The following is an 18,718-nucleotide window of genomic DNA, read 5'->3' as shown; positions in this document are numbered from 1 at the left end:
ATAAGGGTGTGTGTCTCTCTCTACCCCCCCCCCCCCCACCAATATTGAGAGTATCCGCAAAAACGACGAAAACGACCCTTTAAAACGGTGACTCCTTACTTGGACCGAGGTTAGCCCCCCACCCCCCCTTGCTTGAGTTCTAGATCCGCCACTGAAAAAAATCGAATGTTCGGCGTGGCCAAATATTTCAATATTCTGTAGTGGAATAGTAAACAAGTTTAAATGATCCATAATTAGAGAACAAACACATTTTTTATGCATTGAATAAAACTTAAAACATTGTACCAGAGTATAAAATTTGTTCAAATTGTTACTTTCTAATTTTATCAGATTCGAAGTAATTTTAATGTAAGAGAAAATACTCGGTTGTTGATCTAAATAGTTTTGCTTTTCAATTTTTCTTAAATCGTATGAGAGCACGTTAGCCGTCACTCATTTAAATATGACACAGTAACCAGAAAAAAAAAATCATTATCTTAAGTAATATTAAATATATAAAGTCCATTTATTGTTACCTAACATTAACTGCTAATTTTTCATGTAAAATACGTAGTTAAAAAATGGAAAATCACCTCATATTAAATTTAGCAGTAATTTAATTTCTGAAGTTTTACATCAAATGATAGAGTAAATATTGTTTAAAAACAACCTAATTAAAATTAATCGTTGTAATCAAAGTTTGATAATCCTTTGCAATAAAGGGAAAAAATGTAAAATGCGTGGCAGTTTTAAATTTCATTCAACAATCAGATTAACATTTTAGAAACTCACATGAATAAGTCGTAATTTGTAATGGTATGTTAAGCAACTCGGGTTTCTTTTTCTATGGAAGAAACACCAGATTCTTTATTTATTACACAAAATGTTATCGTACTTATCAGTTATCGAGTCATATATAGGAAAGAAATTAACTATACATTTTTGCAGAGTTTCAGATAAACATATACCACGTTAGCCTTTCGCTATATTTGTTTTTTCTTTTGGAATGATTTATTTTAAATTAAGAATCATACTTAATATAGATAAGTTTATGTTGTTAAATGCAAATGTATTTACTTTTCCGAAAAAAAAATCTATTTTAAATTAGTGTAAAATTAAAATCTTGCAGTAAAAAATTTTAAGCAAGTATTCTGCTGAATATTCGGTTTGAATTTTAACCAAATATTTGGTATCCGGAATTCGGGAAAATATGGCATTCGGTGCATCTCTAAAAATAACCATCATATATTGCTGCCAGGAATAATAAGCGAGTTAAAATTTTAATTTGCAAAATTTTAATCCTTTATTATCTAATATTTTATGTATTTTTTCCCAAAATTTGTTCTTGAATTCCCACTTCATTTGCTCTAATAAAACGACTGTTCCCAGCTATGTCGTTTTGGAAATACGTTCCATAGAACCAAAAATACGCCTTGATTTGGAAGCCGCAGGACACCCAATGTTTAGTACTCAATGCTAAGAATACTAAAGTTACAACATGTGTCGATTTTTCTACTAAACTTAAACTTCTACTAACGCACTATGAAAAATTCAATAAAATTTTACTTATATTTTTTTATTGCTTTAAAAATGAAACTTTTACATACCAATAAGAACGATACTTGTATTCAATTTTTTTTTCTTTTCTTTTTTTTTTTTTTGGTCAACTTTTATGGGACAAGAATTAAAATGGCTAAACATTTATTTGTTAGAGTTCATTTGCTGAGTTTTACAAGAAATTTGGAGAGAATAACGGATGGATTAAGTTAAGTCCTCGTTCTGCGGTAAAAGCGCACATTTGTGTATGAGGTCCTCGTTTACATTGAAAAAAAAAAGTTTGAAATTTTTTGAAAAATTGAAGTTCTTAAGCACTAATTAAATGATTTTAAGCATAAAAATCAAAACGATGTTCTTCTGACATAACGTCCTCAGTAGGTCCTTGTAATTAAAAAAACATGAGCGTTTAATTAAATAAATAAAAAGCCATCACTTTTATATATTAAACGTTCTTTATAAGTGCTGTATATTAAAAGTCAATAAAGAACTGCACTCTGAGGCAGTGGCTTATCTCAAAAACATTCGTGGTGCGCTTAAAATACAGCAATAAAGCGCGCAGACAGATTCATTATTTTGCGAATCGCTGTACGGTTCCGTTTTATTTTTTAAATTTTTTTTCGAATTTCCGAAAGTGATTCGGATAATCGGAGTTCGGATAATTGGAATTCTACTACTTGTTAGAGTTTATTAGCTGAGTAACACAAGAAAACCCGAGAGAATAATGAAAGGAGAACGAAGTTCTCGTTCTCAGGTACAAACGCACATTTGTGTATGAGGTCCTCGTTCTTAAGAACAAACGCACATTTGTGTATGAGGTCCTCGTTCTCATGTACAAACGCAAATTTGTGTATGAGGTCCTCGTTCTCAGGTACAAACGCACATTTGTGTATGAGGTCCTCGTTCTCAGGTAGAAACGCACATTTGTGTATGAGGTCCTCGTTCTCAGGTAGAAACGCACATTTGTGTATGAGGTCCTCATTCTCAGGTACAAACGCACATTTGTGTATGAGGTCCTCGTTCTCAGGTAGAAACGCACATTTGTGTATGAGGTCCTCGTTCTCAGGTAGAAACGCACATTTGTGTATGAGGTCCTCGTTCTCAGGTACAAACGCACATTTGTGTATGAGGTCCTCGTTCTCAGGTACAAACGCACATTTGTGTATGAGGTCCTCGTTCTCAGGTACAAACGCACATTTGTGTATGAGGTCCTCGTTTACATTGAAAAAAAAACATGCTTGGAATTTCTAAAAAAATTAAAAAATCGAGGTTCTTACGCACTAATCAAATGATTTTAAGCATAAAAATCAAAACGATGTTCTTCTGACACAACGCCTTCAGTAGGTCCTCCTAATTAAAAAAACATGAGCGTTCAATTAAATAAAAAGCCATCACTTTTATATATTAAACGTTCTTAATAAGTGCTGTACTTTAGAAGTCAATAAAGAACTGCACTCTGAGGCAGTGGCTTATCATCTCAAAAATATTCGTGGTGCGCTTAAAATACAGCAATAAAGTGCGCAGACAGATTCATTATTTTGCGAATCGCTGTATGTTTCCGTCTTGTTTTTTAATTTTTTCCAAAATTTCCGAAAGTGATTCGGATAATCGGAGTTCGGATAACTGGAATTCTACTATTTGTTAGAGTTTATTAGTTGAGTAACACAAGAAATCCCAAGAGAATAATGAAAGGAGAGCAAAGTCCTCGCTCTTCAGGTACAAACGCACATTTGTGTATGAGGTCCTCGTTTACATTAAAAAAAAAAACATGTTTGAAAATTTTTTTTAAATTAAAAAATTTAGGTTCTTAAGCACTAATTAAATGATTTTAAGTACAAAAATGTAAAAATTGTTCTTCTAACACAACGCCTTCAGTCGGTATGACGTGCGAAAACGTAGGGTCCTCGCTTTGCACCATCCGCACACATTTGTGTATGAGGTCCTCGGTTACATTGAAAAAAAACATGTTTGAAATTTTTTAAAAAATTAAAAAATCGAGGTTGTTACGCACTAATCAAATGATTTTAAGCACAAAAATCTAATAAGTGTTCTTCTGACACAACGCCTTCAGTAGGTCCTCGGTGTGACGGTGAAAAAGTAGGGTCCTCGCTTTGCACCATTTGCACACAGTGGTGTGTGTGTGTGTGTGTGTGTGTGTGTATGTGTGTCACGTCTGTGTGTGACCAGTTTTTTGTGGCCGCTCTACAGCAAAAACTACCGCATGAAATCGAACGAAATTTGGTACACATATGTGCCCGTATGTGAACTTGTGCCCATTGGTTTTTTGGCGCGAATTCCTCCACGGGGGGTGGAGCAATGGGACGTTTTTTGAGTTACGCGAGCTTGCTATTCCTCAGGAAGTAACTGGCGGAATCAAACAAAATTTGGTCCATATGTTGCCATTAACAGGAACAGGTGCTGATTCAATTTTGGTGTCAATAACCCAAACGGGGGTTGAGCTATAGAACGTTTTTTTGTCCTCAATTGTGACTGCTGTATCTCAAGAAATAATGAACGGAATGAAAGAAAAATTTATCGGCAAGTAGCCCTTAGTGGGTATAAGAGCTGATTTTATTTTGGTGTCAACAGCTAAAAAGGGGGTAGCGCAATCGCGCGTTCTTTTTTTTTCCATTGTGAGTACCCTATCTCAAGAAGTAATGCTACGTTCTGGTTGAAATTTGGAATATATGTGAATCCATACGTAAACAGGCTTTGGTTCAATTTTGACGCCAATCGCTCCAAGAGGTGTTGATTTTTTTTTTTTTTTTTTTTTTAGCGAATAAAAATAGCTTTATTAATGCAACAATAAGAAAGATAAATCGTAATAGATTGTCGTCTGCGTATTTCTCGTGATTTTAATTGTATGGAAATGATCGGAAATATTATCTCAATGATTTAAAATTTTTAACTGTTGCCATCTTATTTTTGTTAACAAATAAAATATTTGTAATTAATTCAAGCAAGGCTTTTAAAATAACTTTCAATTTTCGCTCTTTGCTTTGCTTTTGCAATAATTCAGAAATTGGGATGGTCGTCAAGTTTTTGCATGTGTAATTTCGTTTTTGTTGGGAATATTGCTTCCTCGTCAAGCATGGGGAGGGATCAGAAAAAAAAAAAAGAAAAATATAGAAGAAAGTTTCGTGATGGCCACAACATACTAGTTAGCTGTTGACACCAAAATAAAATCAGCTCTTATACCCACTAAGGACTACTTGCCGATAAATTTTTCTTTCATTCCGTTCATTATTTCTTGAGATACAGCAGTCACAATTGACGACAAAAAACGTTCTATATCTCAACCCCCGTTTGAGTTATTGACACCAAAATTGAATCAGCACCTGTTCCTGTTAATACCAACATATGGACCAAATTTTGTTTGATTCCGCCAGTTACTTCCTGAGTAATAGCAAGCACGCGTAACTCGAAAAACGTCCCATTGCTCCACCCCCCTTGGAGGAATTCGCGCCAAAAACTAATGGGCACAAGTTCACATAGGGGCACATATGTGTACCAAATTTCGTTCGATTTCATGCGGTAGTTTTTGTTGTAGAGCGGCCACAAAAAACTGGTCACACACAGACGTGACACACATACACACACATACACACACACATACAGACAGACAGACATTTTCCAAAAATGGTCGAAATGGACTCAGCACACCTCAAAACGTTCGAATCCGTCAAAATTCGAAATTCGAAAATTTGCACGAATCCAATACTTTCTTCTATATATTAGATATAGAAGAAAGTAAAAAGGGCTCCTAAATCTATTTTGAAGTTCTTAGCGGCTGAGAGGTCAAACACACTTGCTCCTTCAGCTACCTGTGCCTCAGTTTTCCCTTTCATTTTAAAACTAGTGGCACCCGCAGGGCTTTGCCCGTAATAGAAAAATTAAAAGGTCTTTTGGTTCGTCTGTATATTTACAAATAATGTATTGTGAATTTTCTCGCCAATTGGCTTGTACCCACGTTACAGTTCCACGTTATGATAATTTCGTATCTCGCCAATTGGCTTGTGCCCATGTTACGGTTCCACGTTATGATAATTTCGTAATTTATCATAGTTTTTTTCTTAAAATTGGAATAGAAAAAGAACCACATCGAATTTTCGAAAAATCGCTTCGAGGTGCACACCCCCATGCTACATACTAACTTTGTGCCAAATTTCAAGAAAATCGACCGAACGGTTTAGGCGCTATGCGCGTCACAGACATCCTGCAGACATCCAGACATCAAGACATCCTCCGGACAGAGAGACTTTTAGCTTTATTATTAGTAAAGATTTCAAGAAAATCGACCGAACGGTTTAGGCGCTATGCGCGTCACAGACATCCTACAGACATCAAGACATCCTCCGGACAGAGAGACTTTCAGCTTTATTATTAGTAAAGATTTATAAAATTCTGCATTTTGAAGCCTTATAAAGGGTAATTGGATAGACAAAAATCTAGGGAAAAAAAAAAGGCGAACAAAATTTTTAAAAAGTTATATACTTTAAATGTGCTTTGTAATAAGTTAATGTTTAAAAAGAGATTGTGGACAGATTTAGAAAATAGGTAACAAAAGAGTTAGCATAGTGCCCAAGCCCATCATAATTTAAACACTTGATAAGAAATAAAAGTAAAGCAAATTTTGCTTAGGAGTTACAATGACTTATCTAATATTCTTTTCAAGGGAGTTTTTTCCTTTGTTTTTAGCTTCTAATTTATTAAAATAATCGTCGATTATTTTAAGTATTGCAGCTGAATGCATAGCTCGTTTAGCCTATATTCTCATTTCTATACTTGCCAAACTTTAGATACATTTTTAGCACCACAGTGAGTTTTTCTACTTCCAATACAGTATTTTTGTTTCTTCTCCCCCATCAGAAAAGGATGGAAAAAATAATAACCATGCTTTATTATTTGATAATTGTTAATAAATATACTTATTATAAATATTGAAATTGGTGTTATGTGAATCGTTTAATAACATGCCCAAGAGCCGTACATGTGCCATGACCCCCCCGCCCCCCCCCCCCCGATGTACAAAATTAAATAATATAAACAGAGGCGCATCGAATTAAAATTTCTGGGTGGAGGAAAATTCTAATTTTACCGAAGGATAAAACACGAGTTTACACGCATATAATAATACATACGTACATATCATCTAATGAGAAGGAACGTTAGACATAATTGCAAAACAATTTTAAGAAATTTTAAAAATAAAAAAGAATTTCTAAGTTGCAATATTCTTTCCAAATTCGCCGAATCGTCAGTAAAATTTGCTGATTAAGAAATGTTTAGGGAGATTATAGTGACTTTCCATCGGGGCGCCCCTGAATGTGGAACGTCATTATTTCTTTATAGGCTTGGCAGTTTAAATTTCGGGAACCCTTTTTTTTTCTTGTGTGTGTGTGTGTGTTTTTGAGTGAAGGAAATTTTGCTTCTTTTAGGGGGGGGGGGGCAGATTTCAAATCTGCCTAGGGGCGGCATCGGGAAGCTTACAAACTGAAAACCTTTTTTTTTTTTAAATTTGATAATATATTTTTTTAAGCGTTTTAAAAGAAAACTAAGCCAAGAAAATCTCAAAAATCGCTACAAAGAAGGATCGTAGCCAGAGGGGGAAAGGAAGGGGCAACTGCCTCTTCCTAGAAGAAAGTCTTAACTTTCACTTTCCTCCCTAAAGACACCAAAGATAATTTAAAATTGCATTTTTGAGACTTCCATTTCAAAAGATTTCTGGAGGACAGTCGTTTTTTTTTTCTTTTTTTTTTTCCTTTTTTTTTTTTTCTTTCTTCCCATTTGATCAAAAATATCCTTAAATGGTGTTTCGATGATTTTAAGTTCAAACGGTTTCCGGGGAGAGATTCCTAGGGGTCCTTTCTAAGCGTCTCAACATATATAGCTTAAAATTGCGTTTTTTAAACTTCAATATCAAAACATTTCTGGAACAGGTCCTGAATTCTGGCCCTTCTTTTAATATCATCAAAGATATCCTGAAATGTGTTTCTATAGAACTTCATTCCCAAAAAGTTTTTGTAGAGAGGATCTGAACCTCCCTCATTTCCTTAACATCACAAACCACCAAAGATAATAAAAAAATGCGTTGTCAATAATCAGAACTAATTTGTTAGGAGGAAAAACATTTGACTTTACCAAAAATAACCTTAACTTGAAAAATAATTTCAAAGAGATAATTAAGACCTCTCTTTCCCTTAATTTGACTACAATTGCCTGAAAATGCGAATTCAGATGTGAATTTAGAAAATTTCTCCTGAGGTGGACGCTGAAACTTGTCCTCTGACCATCTCTAACACCACCAAAAATTGACTAGAGCTAAGATTTTTAGACTTCAATTTGGAACAATTTCCGGGGGATATGGCTCGCGTGTGAAATATATTTGACTCGATCCCTTCATCTCCGTCCTTTGTCTTATTCAAAGACAGCATAAAAGTTTAGGACTTATAACTTTTGGTATCAATCTTTTCTTCAAAGCAAATACATTTTTAAAATTCACTCATTTCTGTTTTATCAAATAAACATTAGTATAGGAAGTTGAAGTAAGATGGGGAAGAAGTAAGTTGAAGTAAGACGCTTCCTATGGGTAAGGGCGGTAGCGTCAAGTTATTGCTTGGCCTCGAAAACTGGCACTAGGCGAAGGGGCAGCTAAAAACCACCATCTTGTTTTACCTTGGCTTGCCCGTCCACCCTAACGTGAATCCTGGCTACATTCGTGCCAATAAGAGCTTATTAAAAATTAATTAAATAAAAAAAAACATGGGTGGGGAGTTAGTGTTAACTAAAATCATCAAAATTGAATTATTGTTGGAGTGATTGCCCGCCTTCCCTCCAAAAATTTACAATGTGGCACTTGAGCAAAAAAGGTTGGAGACCCCTGTTTTAGAGGTTTCAATTTAATCTTCGTTAGTTAATGTCACCTGAAGACGCAAACTAGCTAAGAACAGAACACTCTCGATCAACTCCCCTTTCGAACATTTTTTTTTTTTTTTTTTTGAAATCGGTCCATCTGTTTAGGCACTAGAGCATACTAGAGTGCCACAGACAAATACACAGACACGTCAAACTTATAACCTCCTTCCTTTGTGTGTCGGGGGTTAAAAAATGAATTGTATTAAATTAATCTGAATTGAAATTAAACAAGTTAACATTATTTTAAATTAATTGAGCTTAAATAAATTAACTAAAATAAATATAAATAATTTGAATCAAAATAACATAAATTATAATACATTTAGATTTATAATACATTACGCTTAAGGTGAGTGGTTGAGAAGTCTTTTTTACTTTCTTCTATATCTAATATATAGAAGAAAGTATTGGATTCGTGCAAATTTTCGAATTTTGACGGATTCGAACGTTTTGAGGTGTGCTGAGTCCATTTCGACTATTTTTGGAAAATGTCTGTGTGTGTGTGTGTCACGTCTGTGTGTGACCAGTTTTTTGTGGCCGCTCTACAGCAAAAACTACCGCATGAAATCGAACGAAATTTGGTACGCATATGTGCCCCTATGTGAACTTGTGCCCATTGGTTTTTGGCGCGAATTCCTCCAAGGGGGGTGGAGCAATGGGACGTTTTTTGAGTTACGCGTGATTGCTATTCCTCAGGAAGTAACTGGCGGAATCGAACAAAATTTGTTCCATTTGTTGCCAGTAACAGGAACAGGTGCTGATTCAATTTTGGTGTCAATAACTCAAACGGGGGTTGAGCTATGGAACGTTTTCTGTCGTCAATTGTGACTGATGTACCTCAAGAAATAATGAACGGAATGAAAGAAAAATTTATCGGCAAGTAGCTTTTAGTGGGTATAAAAGCTGATTTCATTTTGGTGTCAACAGCTAAAAAGGGGGTAGCGCAATCGCCCGTTCTTTTTTTCCATTGTGAGTCCCCTATCTCAAGAAGTAATGCTACGTTCTGGTTGAAATTTGGAATGTATGTGAATCCATATGTAAACAGGCTTTGGTTCAATTTTGACGCCAATCGCTCCAAGAGGTGTTGATTTTTTTTTTTTTTTTTGCGAATAAAAATAGCTTTATTAATGCAACAATAAGAAAGATAAATCGTAATAGATTATCGTCTGCTTATTTCTCGTGATTTTAATTGTATGGAAATGATCGGAAATATTATCTCAATGATTTAAAATTTTTAACTGTTGCCATCTTATGTTTGCTAACAAATAAAATATTTGTAATTAATTCAAGCAAGGCTTTTAAAATAACTTTCAATTTTCGCTCTTTGCTTTGCTTTTGCAATAATTCAGACATTGGGATGGTCGTCAAGTTTTTGCATGTGTCATTTTGTTTTTGTTGGGAATATTGCTTCCCCGTCAAGCATGGGGAGGGATCAGAAAAAAAAAGAAAAATATAGAAGAAAGTTTCGTGATGGTCACAACATACTAGTTTTTATAAATAAAACGTTAAATATATTCATTTACCATGCTAATATTTCAGTTTTAATGGGTTCTTTTTTATTTCCTCTAATTTTTACTTTCTTCTATATCTAATATATAGAAGAAAGTATTGGATTCGTGCAAATTTTCGAATTTCGAATTTTGACGGATTCGAACGTTTTGAGGTGTGCTGAGTCCATTTCAACTATTTTTGGAAAATGTCTGTCTGTCTGTGTGTATGTGTGTGTATGTGTGTATGTGTGTCACGTCTGTGTGTGACCAGTTTTTTGTGGCCGCTCTACAGCAAAAACTACCGCATGAAATCGAACGAAATTTGGTACACATATGTGCCCCTATGTGAACTTGTGCCCATTGGTTTTTGGCGCGAATTCCTCCAAGGGGGGTGGAGCAATGGGACGTTTTTTGAATTACGCGTGCTTGCTATTCCTCAGGAAGTAACTGGCGGAATCAAACAAAATTTGGTCTATATGTTGCCATTAACAGGAACAGGTGCTGATTTAATTTTGGTGTCAATAACTCAAACGGGGGTTGAGCTATAGAACGTTTTTTGTCGTCAATTGTGACTGCTGTATCTCAAGAAATAACGAACGGAATCAAACAAAAATTTTTTGACAAGTAGCCCTTAGTGGGTATAAGAGCTGATTTTATTTCGGTGTCAAAAGCTGAAAAGGGGGTGGCGCAATCGAATGTTCTTTTTTTTTCATTGTGAGTGCCATATCTCAAGAAGTAATGCTACGTTCTGGATGAAATTTGGAATAAATGTGAATCTATTTGTAAATAGGCGTTGTTTCAATTTTGGCGCCAATCGCTCCATGGGGGGCTGATTTTTTTTTTTTTTTTGTGTAAAGAAAAATAGCTTTATAAATGCAACAATTAGAAAGATAAATTGTAATACTGTCGTCTGCTTATTTCACATGATTTTAATTTTTGGGAAATAATCGGAAATGTTATCGCAATGATTTAAAATTAATAACTGTTGCCATTTTATGTTTGTTAACAAATAAAACATCTAATTAATTCAAGCAAGGCTTTTAAAATAACTTTCAAGTCGTTCTTTGCTTTGCTTTTGTGGGAATTCAGGAATTCGGACGGCCGTCAGGTTTTTCTTTTTTTTTTTTTTTTTTTTTTTTTTTCTTTTTTTTTTTTTTTTGTTGCTGGGAATATTGCATTCTCTTCAAGCATAGGGATTGATCAGAATTCACAAGAAAGATATAGAAGAAAGTTTCGTGATGGCCACAACATACTAGTTATTTATTGATTTATTTATTTTCCCCCCTGTGATGAAAGTATCAGAATAGTAATGTTCTCATACAAATAGCAGTGCTCGTCTGTTTGTAATGCTGTTTATTAATACAGGGCAAACACAGTAGACGTTAAATCACAGATATCAAATTTGCTACAGCAACTGCGCTTGCGTACGGACTTAGTTCATTGTGCTTTCTGTTTAAAACGATTAAGTGGTTGTTAGTTCATATTTAAGCAGAGCAACGAAATAATGAATGCGGTTAGAATATTTTCATAGCGATTGCGCGCCTTATATTATACTAGCATTCCCGTACCCGGCATTGCTCTGGTAATGGAATTAGCAGGGGTTAACAGTGCTTGGTGCACCTAGTTTCGAAAATCCCCTATAATAATTACTTATTACCTATAACTTTTTCTAATTTGGGGAGGATCCCGGGGACCCTGGACTCCTTACATATATGCCTTTGTCCTTAACCGATCTTTAACTAATATTAACGATCCTTTTAAAGTATTGATTATCTTTTGCAAACACAGGCCATCCACATTTTATTGATATACCTATGTTTAAGCAAGAACTTTGTATACAACATTTTTAGTTTTTTTTTCTGGTGCTAAAATTATTAAGCTGCTTGATGAACTGACTTTGGAGCAAGCTACATAAAATTAGCCGTGTGAAAAAAAAAGTCTTCTTTAAATTGATCCCTGCTACTTTTGATGTCTGTCCTTGTGACTTATTAACGGTTATTGCAAAGCAAACTTTTGCAGGAAACTGCACTCTTCTAAATTCAAAAGGATAGTCCGCCTATGATGATGTTCTTAAAAACTTCGTTTCTAGTTTTGAAAAAATGAAAGCAAAAGACAGAAACATCATGATTTGACTTGAGAAAAGCCTCGAAGAATCACGTGAGAAACAAAAACAATATCAAATTTATAGTTCGCTATCGACCAAAAGTTGAGATGAAGTACTGAATAATGATTTGAATGGAGGAAAGCCTTCGAAAATAAGGGATTTGAGTTTCAATGACAGGTTTTAATTTCGCAGAAATTAAGGGGTTTTAATTAATTTCTCCCGAACTAATTGAGATTTCAAAAAATCCTTTCTTAGTGGTTACTTTCGTAATCATGCGGACATGCCTGCCAAATTTCAAGTCTGAGGTATCAGCGGTTTCGGCTGTGCGTTGATATATATATATATGTATATATGTATATATATATGTTATCTCAGGACATTGATTTTTATATATTAAGACTAGCATTCCTGTACCCGGCATTGCTCGGGTAATGGAATTAGCAGGGGATAACAGTGTTTGGTGCACCTAGTAACTAAAATCTCCTATAATAATTACTTTTTACTTAGATTTTTCTAATTTTGGGAAGGTCCCGGGGCCCCTGGACTCCTTATATATATGCCCTTGTCCTAAACCGATCTTTAACTGTCATTAACGATCCTTTAAAAGTATTGATTTTCTTTGAAAACGCATGCCATCCACATTTTATTGTTATGCCTGTGTGTTTAAGCAAGAACTTCTTTGTATACAACATTTTTGGTTTTTTTTTCTGGTGCTAAAATTATTAAGCTGCTTGATGAACTGATTCTGGAGCAAGCTACATAAAATTGGCCGTGTGAAAAACAGTCTTCTCTTAAATCGATCCCTGCTACTTTTAACGTCTGCCCTTGCGACTTATTAATGGTTATTGCAAAGCAAACTTTTACAGGAAATTGCACTCTTCTAAATTCAAAAGGATAGTCCGACGGAATTAATGGAATGCGGGGTATTAAAACCAACTCTCCTCGAGCACATCCAGTCATTATCGTAGCTTCGATTTTATACTTATTAAGTCTAGTCACTTGTAGTCTGGTGCCATTGCATAACTTTGGTGGACAAAGGTTTCGTAGTAGCATTACTGGTGTTCCACCTTTCAGGTGGTGAGGTGGAAAACCTGGAGGGTCTAAGGTATTAAGAAACTCTTTTGGATATTGCACTGCATCATCACGATTTGTTGTTGTATCAAAAGATTTGTAGTAAATATCTTCTCCACTAAACGACTTTAATAAGATGCTGTTGACTTCTGCGGCTGTATCATTTTTTGGAGATAAGATGGCACGCTCGCACAACCATTCAATGGGCTTATTTTTCATATCAGCAACATCAGGATAAATCTTGGCGATGAGCTCTGGCAATTCTGTGACTACCGTAGCGAGTGCGTCGGGTATAATAATTTTGCCAGCACATTCAGGATATAATCCGTCTCCTATTTTAAGGAGAAGATTAGAAAACAATCCCGCTGACGCATCTCCATGTAAATGAACTCTCATATTCTTACTCAAACAAAGTTTCTGCACTTTAGGCCATAGATGCGACGATTTGATGCATGCGTTAACTTCATTTGCACGTGTTCCTCTAGGTACAACCGGTAATGTTTGCCGAAAATCTCCTGCTAGTAGAACAGTTACTCCACCCATTACTTCATCAGAATTTCTTAGATCTTTGAGAGTTGCATTAAGAGCCTCGAATCTTGCTTGATGAGCCATAGTACTCTCATCCCAGATACAGTGAAACCTGTGTAAGTTGACCACTCGCGGTGCAGTACTTTGGTGGTCAACTTAGACAGATGGTCAACTTATAAAGGGCGGCAATGATTTTTTTATTTTTTGTCATTTCTGGCACCATATATTCATTTTTTGAGTAATTTCACCCTTATTCTTTCTGTTCAACTCACTTTCATTGTTTAACATTATTGAAAGTGAAACAATAATTAAAAATACTATTCAAATAATTTTGTTATTTTTTTCCTTGTTTTTAACTATATTAGACACTGTAGTTTTAGAAATTCCATATGTGCCAGCTAATTTTCCCTGGCTTTCTCCATTTTCAATTAATTTTAATATAATATTTCATACTTTTTATTAATCTCAAGTTCAACTAATTTTCTTTTTCAAGCCTTTTTGTACAACTTATAGCACAAAGAGCAATAAGAACGACTCTCCCAGTTCATAAAGGCAAAATTAAAATGTCGTATCTCTTAATCCCTTGCACCGGAAACATGTAACTTTACTCATTAGCAGGTGTACATCTGCGTACCAGCAGAGCGAGGGGCCTGCGTCCTTAAAGGGGCAAACGGCCCTAGAAATTGAAGAAAAAAAAACTAGCACTAAAGACACTGCTGGCCACTAGGGAGGGGCCCTACATATTTTGTTACAGGGGGCTCAAAAAGTATAGATCCTGGCCAGCTCTTTTTAACACAATTCCTGTGTTGCTACAACATATTGCAACTGAAAGAAAAGACTGAACTTTTCTACTGACACCTATTTTCATTGAACGGAGTACAAAAAACCATCTCAAATAGAAAAACAAATGAAGAACAAGTTTGGAGAATAAAGAGCAGCATAAGCTTTATGCTGCTGTTTAGTTAGTAAAATGCTAGTCTTTCATCAAAGCATTAAAAACATTTTTGGAAAGCTATCAAAAAAAAAAAAAAAGAAAAAAAGAAAAAAAAAAAGGAAGAAATAATAACAATAATAAATAAATAATAAAATAAAATAATTTGCTGAAGAAAGTTTAAAAAAATTAACCAAGTGGTCAACTTACAAAGGGTTTTTTATAATATTTCAAACCAAATTTGGTGTACATTAGTGGTCAAGATAGACAGGTGGTCAAGATAGAGAGGTGTTCAAGTTACAGAGGTTTTCCTTTATAATATGAGATAGGACTAATTCCGTTCCTGACAAAAGCGGTCAACATAGACAGGTGGTCAACTTACAAGGGTGGTCAACTTTACAGGTATTACTGTAATAAGTTTGCAATCACGTAAAACCTTAGCCAAATAACTCTGTTTTTTAATATTGCACGTTGGATTCTCTGAGTAATGGACCTTATTCACGGTTTGGCAGCGCTCCCATCAGCTGTCCGTCTGCGGGTATTTGACCAATTACGTAGTGTCAGTAGTGCTAAAGAAACTCGTTTTATTTAAGGATTACTGGACTTCATGCGCATAATGAACATATTTAGGGCTTAAAAAGACTTACGAATGCATGAAAAATGGCGAGAAACGGGGAAAATAAAAGGAGAATTCGAGTTTTCACCATGTTTCTGATAAGGAACCAAAGAGGCTTAAACCCATGAAAATACGATAATAAAGAGAGTATTTCGTATCAAATGAATCGTTCATCATTCTTTTACAACGTTTCTTAGTTAAAAACGTAAAAAACCTGCCATTTTTAAATAGAAAGAAGAGTTTATAAGCCACACAAAAGCAAGTGTTATTATACGCTGTAGTGCTGGATTTTAGTCTGCTACAGTTCCACAATGCACTGCAGTGAGGGGTTTTTACCCGCAGTGACGTCAGGTGAATACTGTCCATTGAGGTTAAGGGGTAATCTAAAAGCAGAATGAGCTGTCTTTCCAGCCTCCAATAACGTTGCAGCTATTCCAGATGATGCAGTTGCCAAGGCAATGCCTTTATTGCTTCTGACCTTTGAAAGAAGTAAATTTAAGAGGAATGTTTTTCCAGTTCCACCAGGTGAATCTAAGAAAAATATTTGGCCTGTACCAGACTCGAGGTTGTTGAGGACCTTTTGATATACGCTGGACTGTTCGCCTGTTAGAGAGGCTTCAGCATTATGTACTTTTTTCTTCAAATTTTCAAGATCAAAATTTGTTTCTCGCATGTACTCTCTGTTTTGCAAATTAGTCTCAAATCGCTCAGGCTGAGGTAAACCATAATCCATTAAGCGCTGACCTCCCAGAGTCTGAACAGTGTCTTCAATCAGAATCAAGCATTGGTTGTACGCTTTGTCCTTAGTTGAAAGAGCGGAGTCTTGCAGTTGTCTTTCATGCTGAAACTGGATGTCTTCTGAAAAACTGTCCTTGTACTTTTCCCAAAGGCTTCGTGGATCAGAGGGATGACAAAATACCAAGATCAATGAAAAAAGTTCTCGCAGTTTGAATGATGAGCTGCTTAAAATAGCTTCCTCAATAGTGTATTACCACTGTTTATCATCCTCGAGCAATCCCATTGCCATGCATGCAGCTTTGAATGTAGGGTATTCAACATTGCTTACAGTTTTTAAATAAGAAAAAGATGTTGGACCTCTAACATGATGGAGGAGAAGGCGTAGGTGGTAACACTCAACATTGTTAGGATGAATTGTGTAAACGCGTCCTAAAGCAGAATCTTTCTTTATCCCTGGCCATTGATCAATATTCTCTCCACGCCTACGTCTTGTAAACTTTTTATTCTGTTGCCACACATCATACGAAGGAACTTCAACATACAGAAGTGTTCTGGCAAACTCATCAATTTTGCAAAGGTTGAAGAATGCCGAAAGTGTTGTCTCTGGAGGTTTTGCAACTTTGTTATGAATATTATGTGCGGTGAAGTAAACACGTTGGCCATTTTCCAGATGCACAGCAAGATGAATTACTGCAGGATATCTCTCATGAATAGGAAATCCCAATATCTTCCACACTGCTTCTGAACTGCTGATATATCTGCCAGATTCGTATATTTCTATCTCATCAATATCTTTATCATTCTTTAAAATGAAGGCTGCTTGATCATTTCCTTTAGTGATGTATTTGCAAACATACTTTATGGATTTTACGGAATTCGTTATCTCAACATTGATATGAGATTCAAAAGTACGCAACAAAACGGGATTGTATGGTACAACCCATCTGTTATCTAACTGAAATCCTTTAAGATAAACTGTGAAACCACCGTCCTCTGGAGTTCTCCTACGATACAAAGGATAACCATCTTGTCCCCTCCGCGTTTCTTGGACGAAAGGGCGAGGATATCGTTTTGTGCAGCAACCATCTTTCATGCAAGGAGAAAATATATTTACACTTCCGCATGGCTCATGAATCATATTGGCCTTAACAATATCATAGAGAAGGGGATCACGATCAACATCTGGAATTTCAGCACACACAACTTTATCAACCATATCAGCAGTAATGGCTTCTTCCAGCCACAGCAGGCAATGAATATGGGGCAACCCTCGTTTTTGCCACTCTACAGATAACATGTGACACCGAACTTTACCAAAAACTTGTCCTTTAACTATAAGATCCATAAACTCCTTCACTTTCATATGGAAAACTCTCGCAATGATGTCATGACGTTGATAATGCTTCTGTCCGGGATAGAATTCTCGCTGAATCTCTTTCCATTTTGGGTTACACGTGAAAGTTATAAATAAATCTGAACTTCCATAATGACGTACATATGACATGGCATCTTGAGCTCGTTCGTGCATGTAACGGGGTCCACCGATGAATGATGATGGTAATACCACTCTCCGTCCTATTTGATCAGCGTCATACCTTCCTACTTCATCTCTTAAATGAATGTATTCCTCTGATCTCAGTTTGCTTTGATTGTATTTGAGAAAATTCAGTTTTTCAGTTTCTATCTTAGCATACTCATCAACTAAGAATTGGCTTAGAAGAGCACAGTAGCGTAGCAGATAATTTTCTTCTGTATCTCGTAACATTATACGCCAGGAATAAAACTGAGCTGCAGAAACAGTTTTCTTGACAGGTAATTTAGTAGTAGGCCCCAACTTATCAGCAGTATCTTGCTGAAGTACATCAACTGAATATCCATCTTCCCCATAGCAAAACATGAGAGGATATTGCAGGGCATCGTATGCCCTATGGAGTTCGCTTATTCGTTGCTGTTTTGCATTGCGGCTTTCAAGGATGATGTCTCTCTGCTGAAACTGCTGTCCTACAATCACCAGAGCCACCTCGTTGGCTGATGGTGCATTGAAACGTCCTTTATGTGCATTGGCAGGCATACGATCTGCGTGAATCATTACTTGAAAATTTCGACACTCAAGTGGCACCTTACCTAACGCAGTTTTTAAGTCCTTGATGTAATTATTTACTTCATGTAGCATATGTTGAAGTTGCTTTACCAAGTCTGGCTTGACTCCAGGATAGTTGTGTGACCTTATGTGAGCTTCTTTTTCATCATCACCTACGAAATATATCTGTAAGAATTCAGCCTGTTGCTCTGTTTCTGGGAGCAAACTTCCACACAAATGATAAACTTGTCCTTGAACTTTGAATGTTGGCATGAAACCAGTCTCCTTAATTTGCTTGGCTACAAACGATGTCATTTGAAAACACCCGTTGTATTGCCGAATACGATCAATAAAATGGCGGTGATCTGGATGATGTCCCATGAGCAAACTATACAGTGGTTCTGGTGGAGGTGGTAGTGGTGGAAGCTGTACTTTACCCCCGCTGCAGCACAAAACTGGGCTTTCACGTTTGAACTTTTTTGCGTGGCACACTGGACATTTATTGTCCATAGTACCAATATCATTTTCATATTCTATATTACAATCATATGCAAAACCTGAGTATGTTTTCGTGTTCCATGGACGTAAACGGCGTTCAGTTCGTAAACCAGGATTTTGTTTCACATAATTTTTTTGAGCAGATCTCTGAGCTTCTGGGTGATTTTTTTTATATTTTTTGACTGATGCAGCTAAAGCTTCTGGGTGACTTGTT

At 35.8% G+C, this 18,718-nt stretch overlaps 1 protein-coding gene across 1 annotated transcript in view; it reads right to left on the bottom strand.

Annotated features, from left to right (window-relative positions):
• LOC129221016 (uncharacterized) overlaps positions 1 to 18,015 on the bottom strand; it is a 48,296-nt gene extending 30,281 nt beyond the window's left edge. Inside the window, exons 1-3 of the mRNA XM_054855451.1 lie at positions 16,451 to 18,015; positions 15,744 to 16,078; positions 13,099 to 13,445 (exon numbers count right to left, since the gene is read on the bottom strand). Coding sequence (XP_054711426.1) covers positions 13,099 to 13,445; positions 15,744 to 16,078; positions 16,451 to 18,015 — 2,247 coding nt within the window. The remainder of the gene's footprint in view (positions 1 to 13,098; positions 13,446 to 15,743; positions 16,079 to 16,450) is intronic.
• Between the last annotated feature and the right edge of the window lie 703 nt (positions 18,016 to 18,718).

This window comes from Uloborus diversus, chromosome 4, assembly GCF_026930045.1.
Source record: "Uloborus diversus isolate 005 chromosome 4, Udiv.v.3.1, whole genome shotgun sequence".
NCBI lineage: Eukaryota > Metazoa > Arthropoda > Arachnida > Araneae > Uloboridae > Uloborus > Uloborus diversus.
This window is presented reverse-complemented; position numbering and strand designations above follow the sequence as displayed.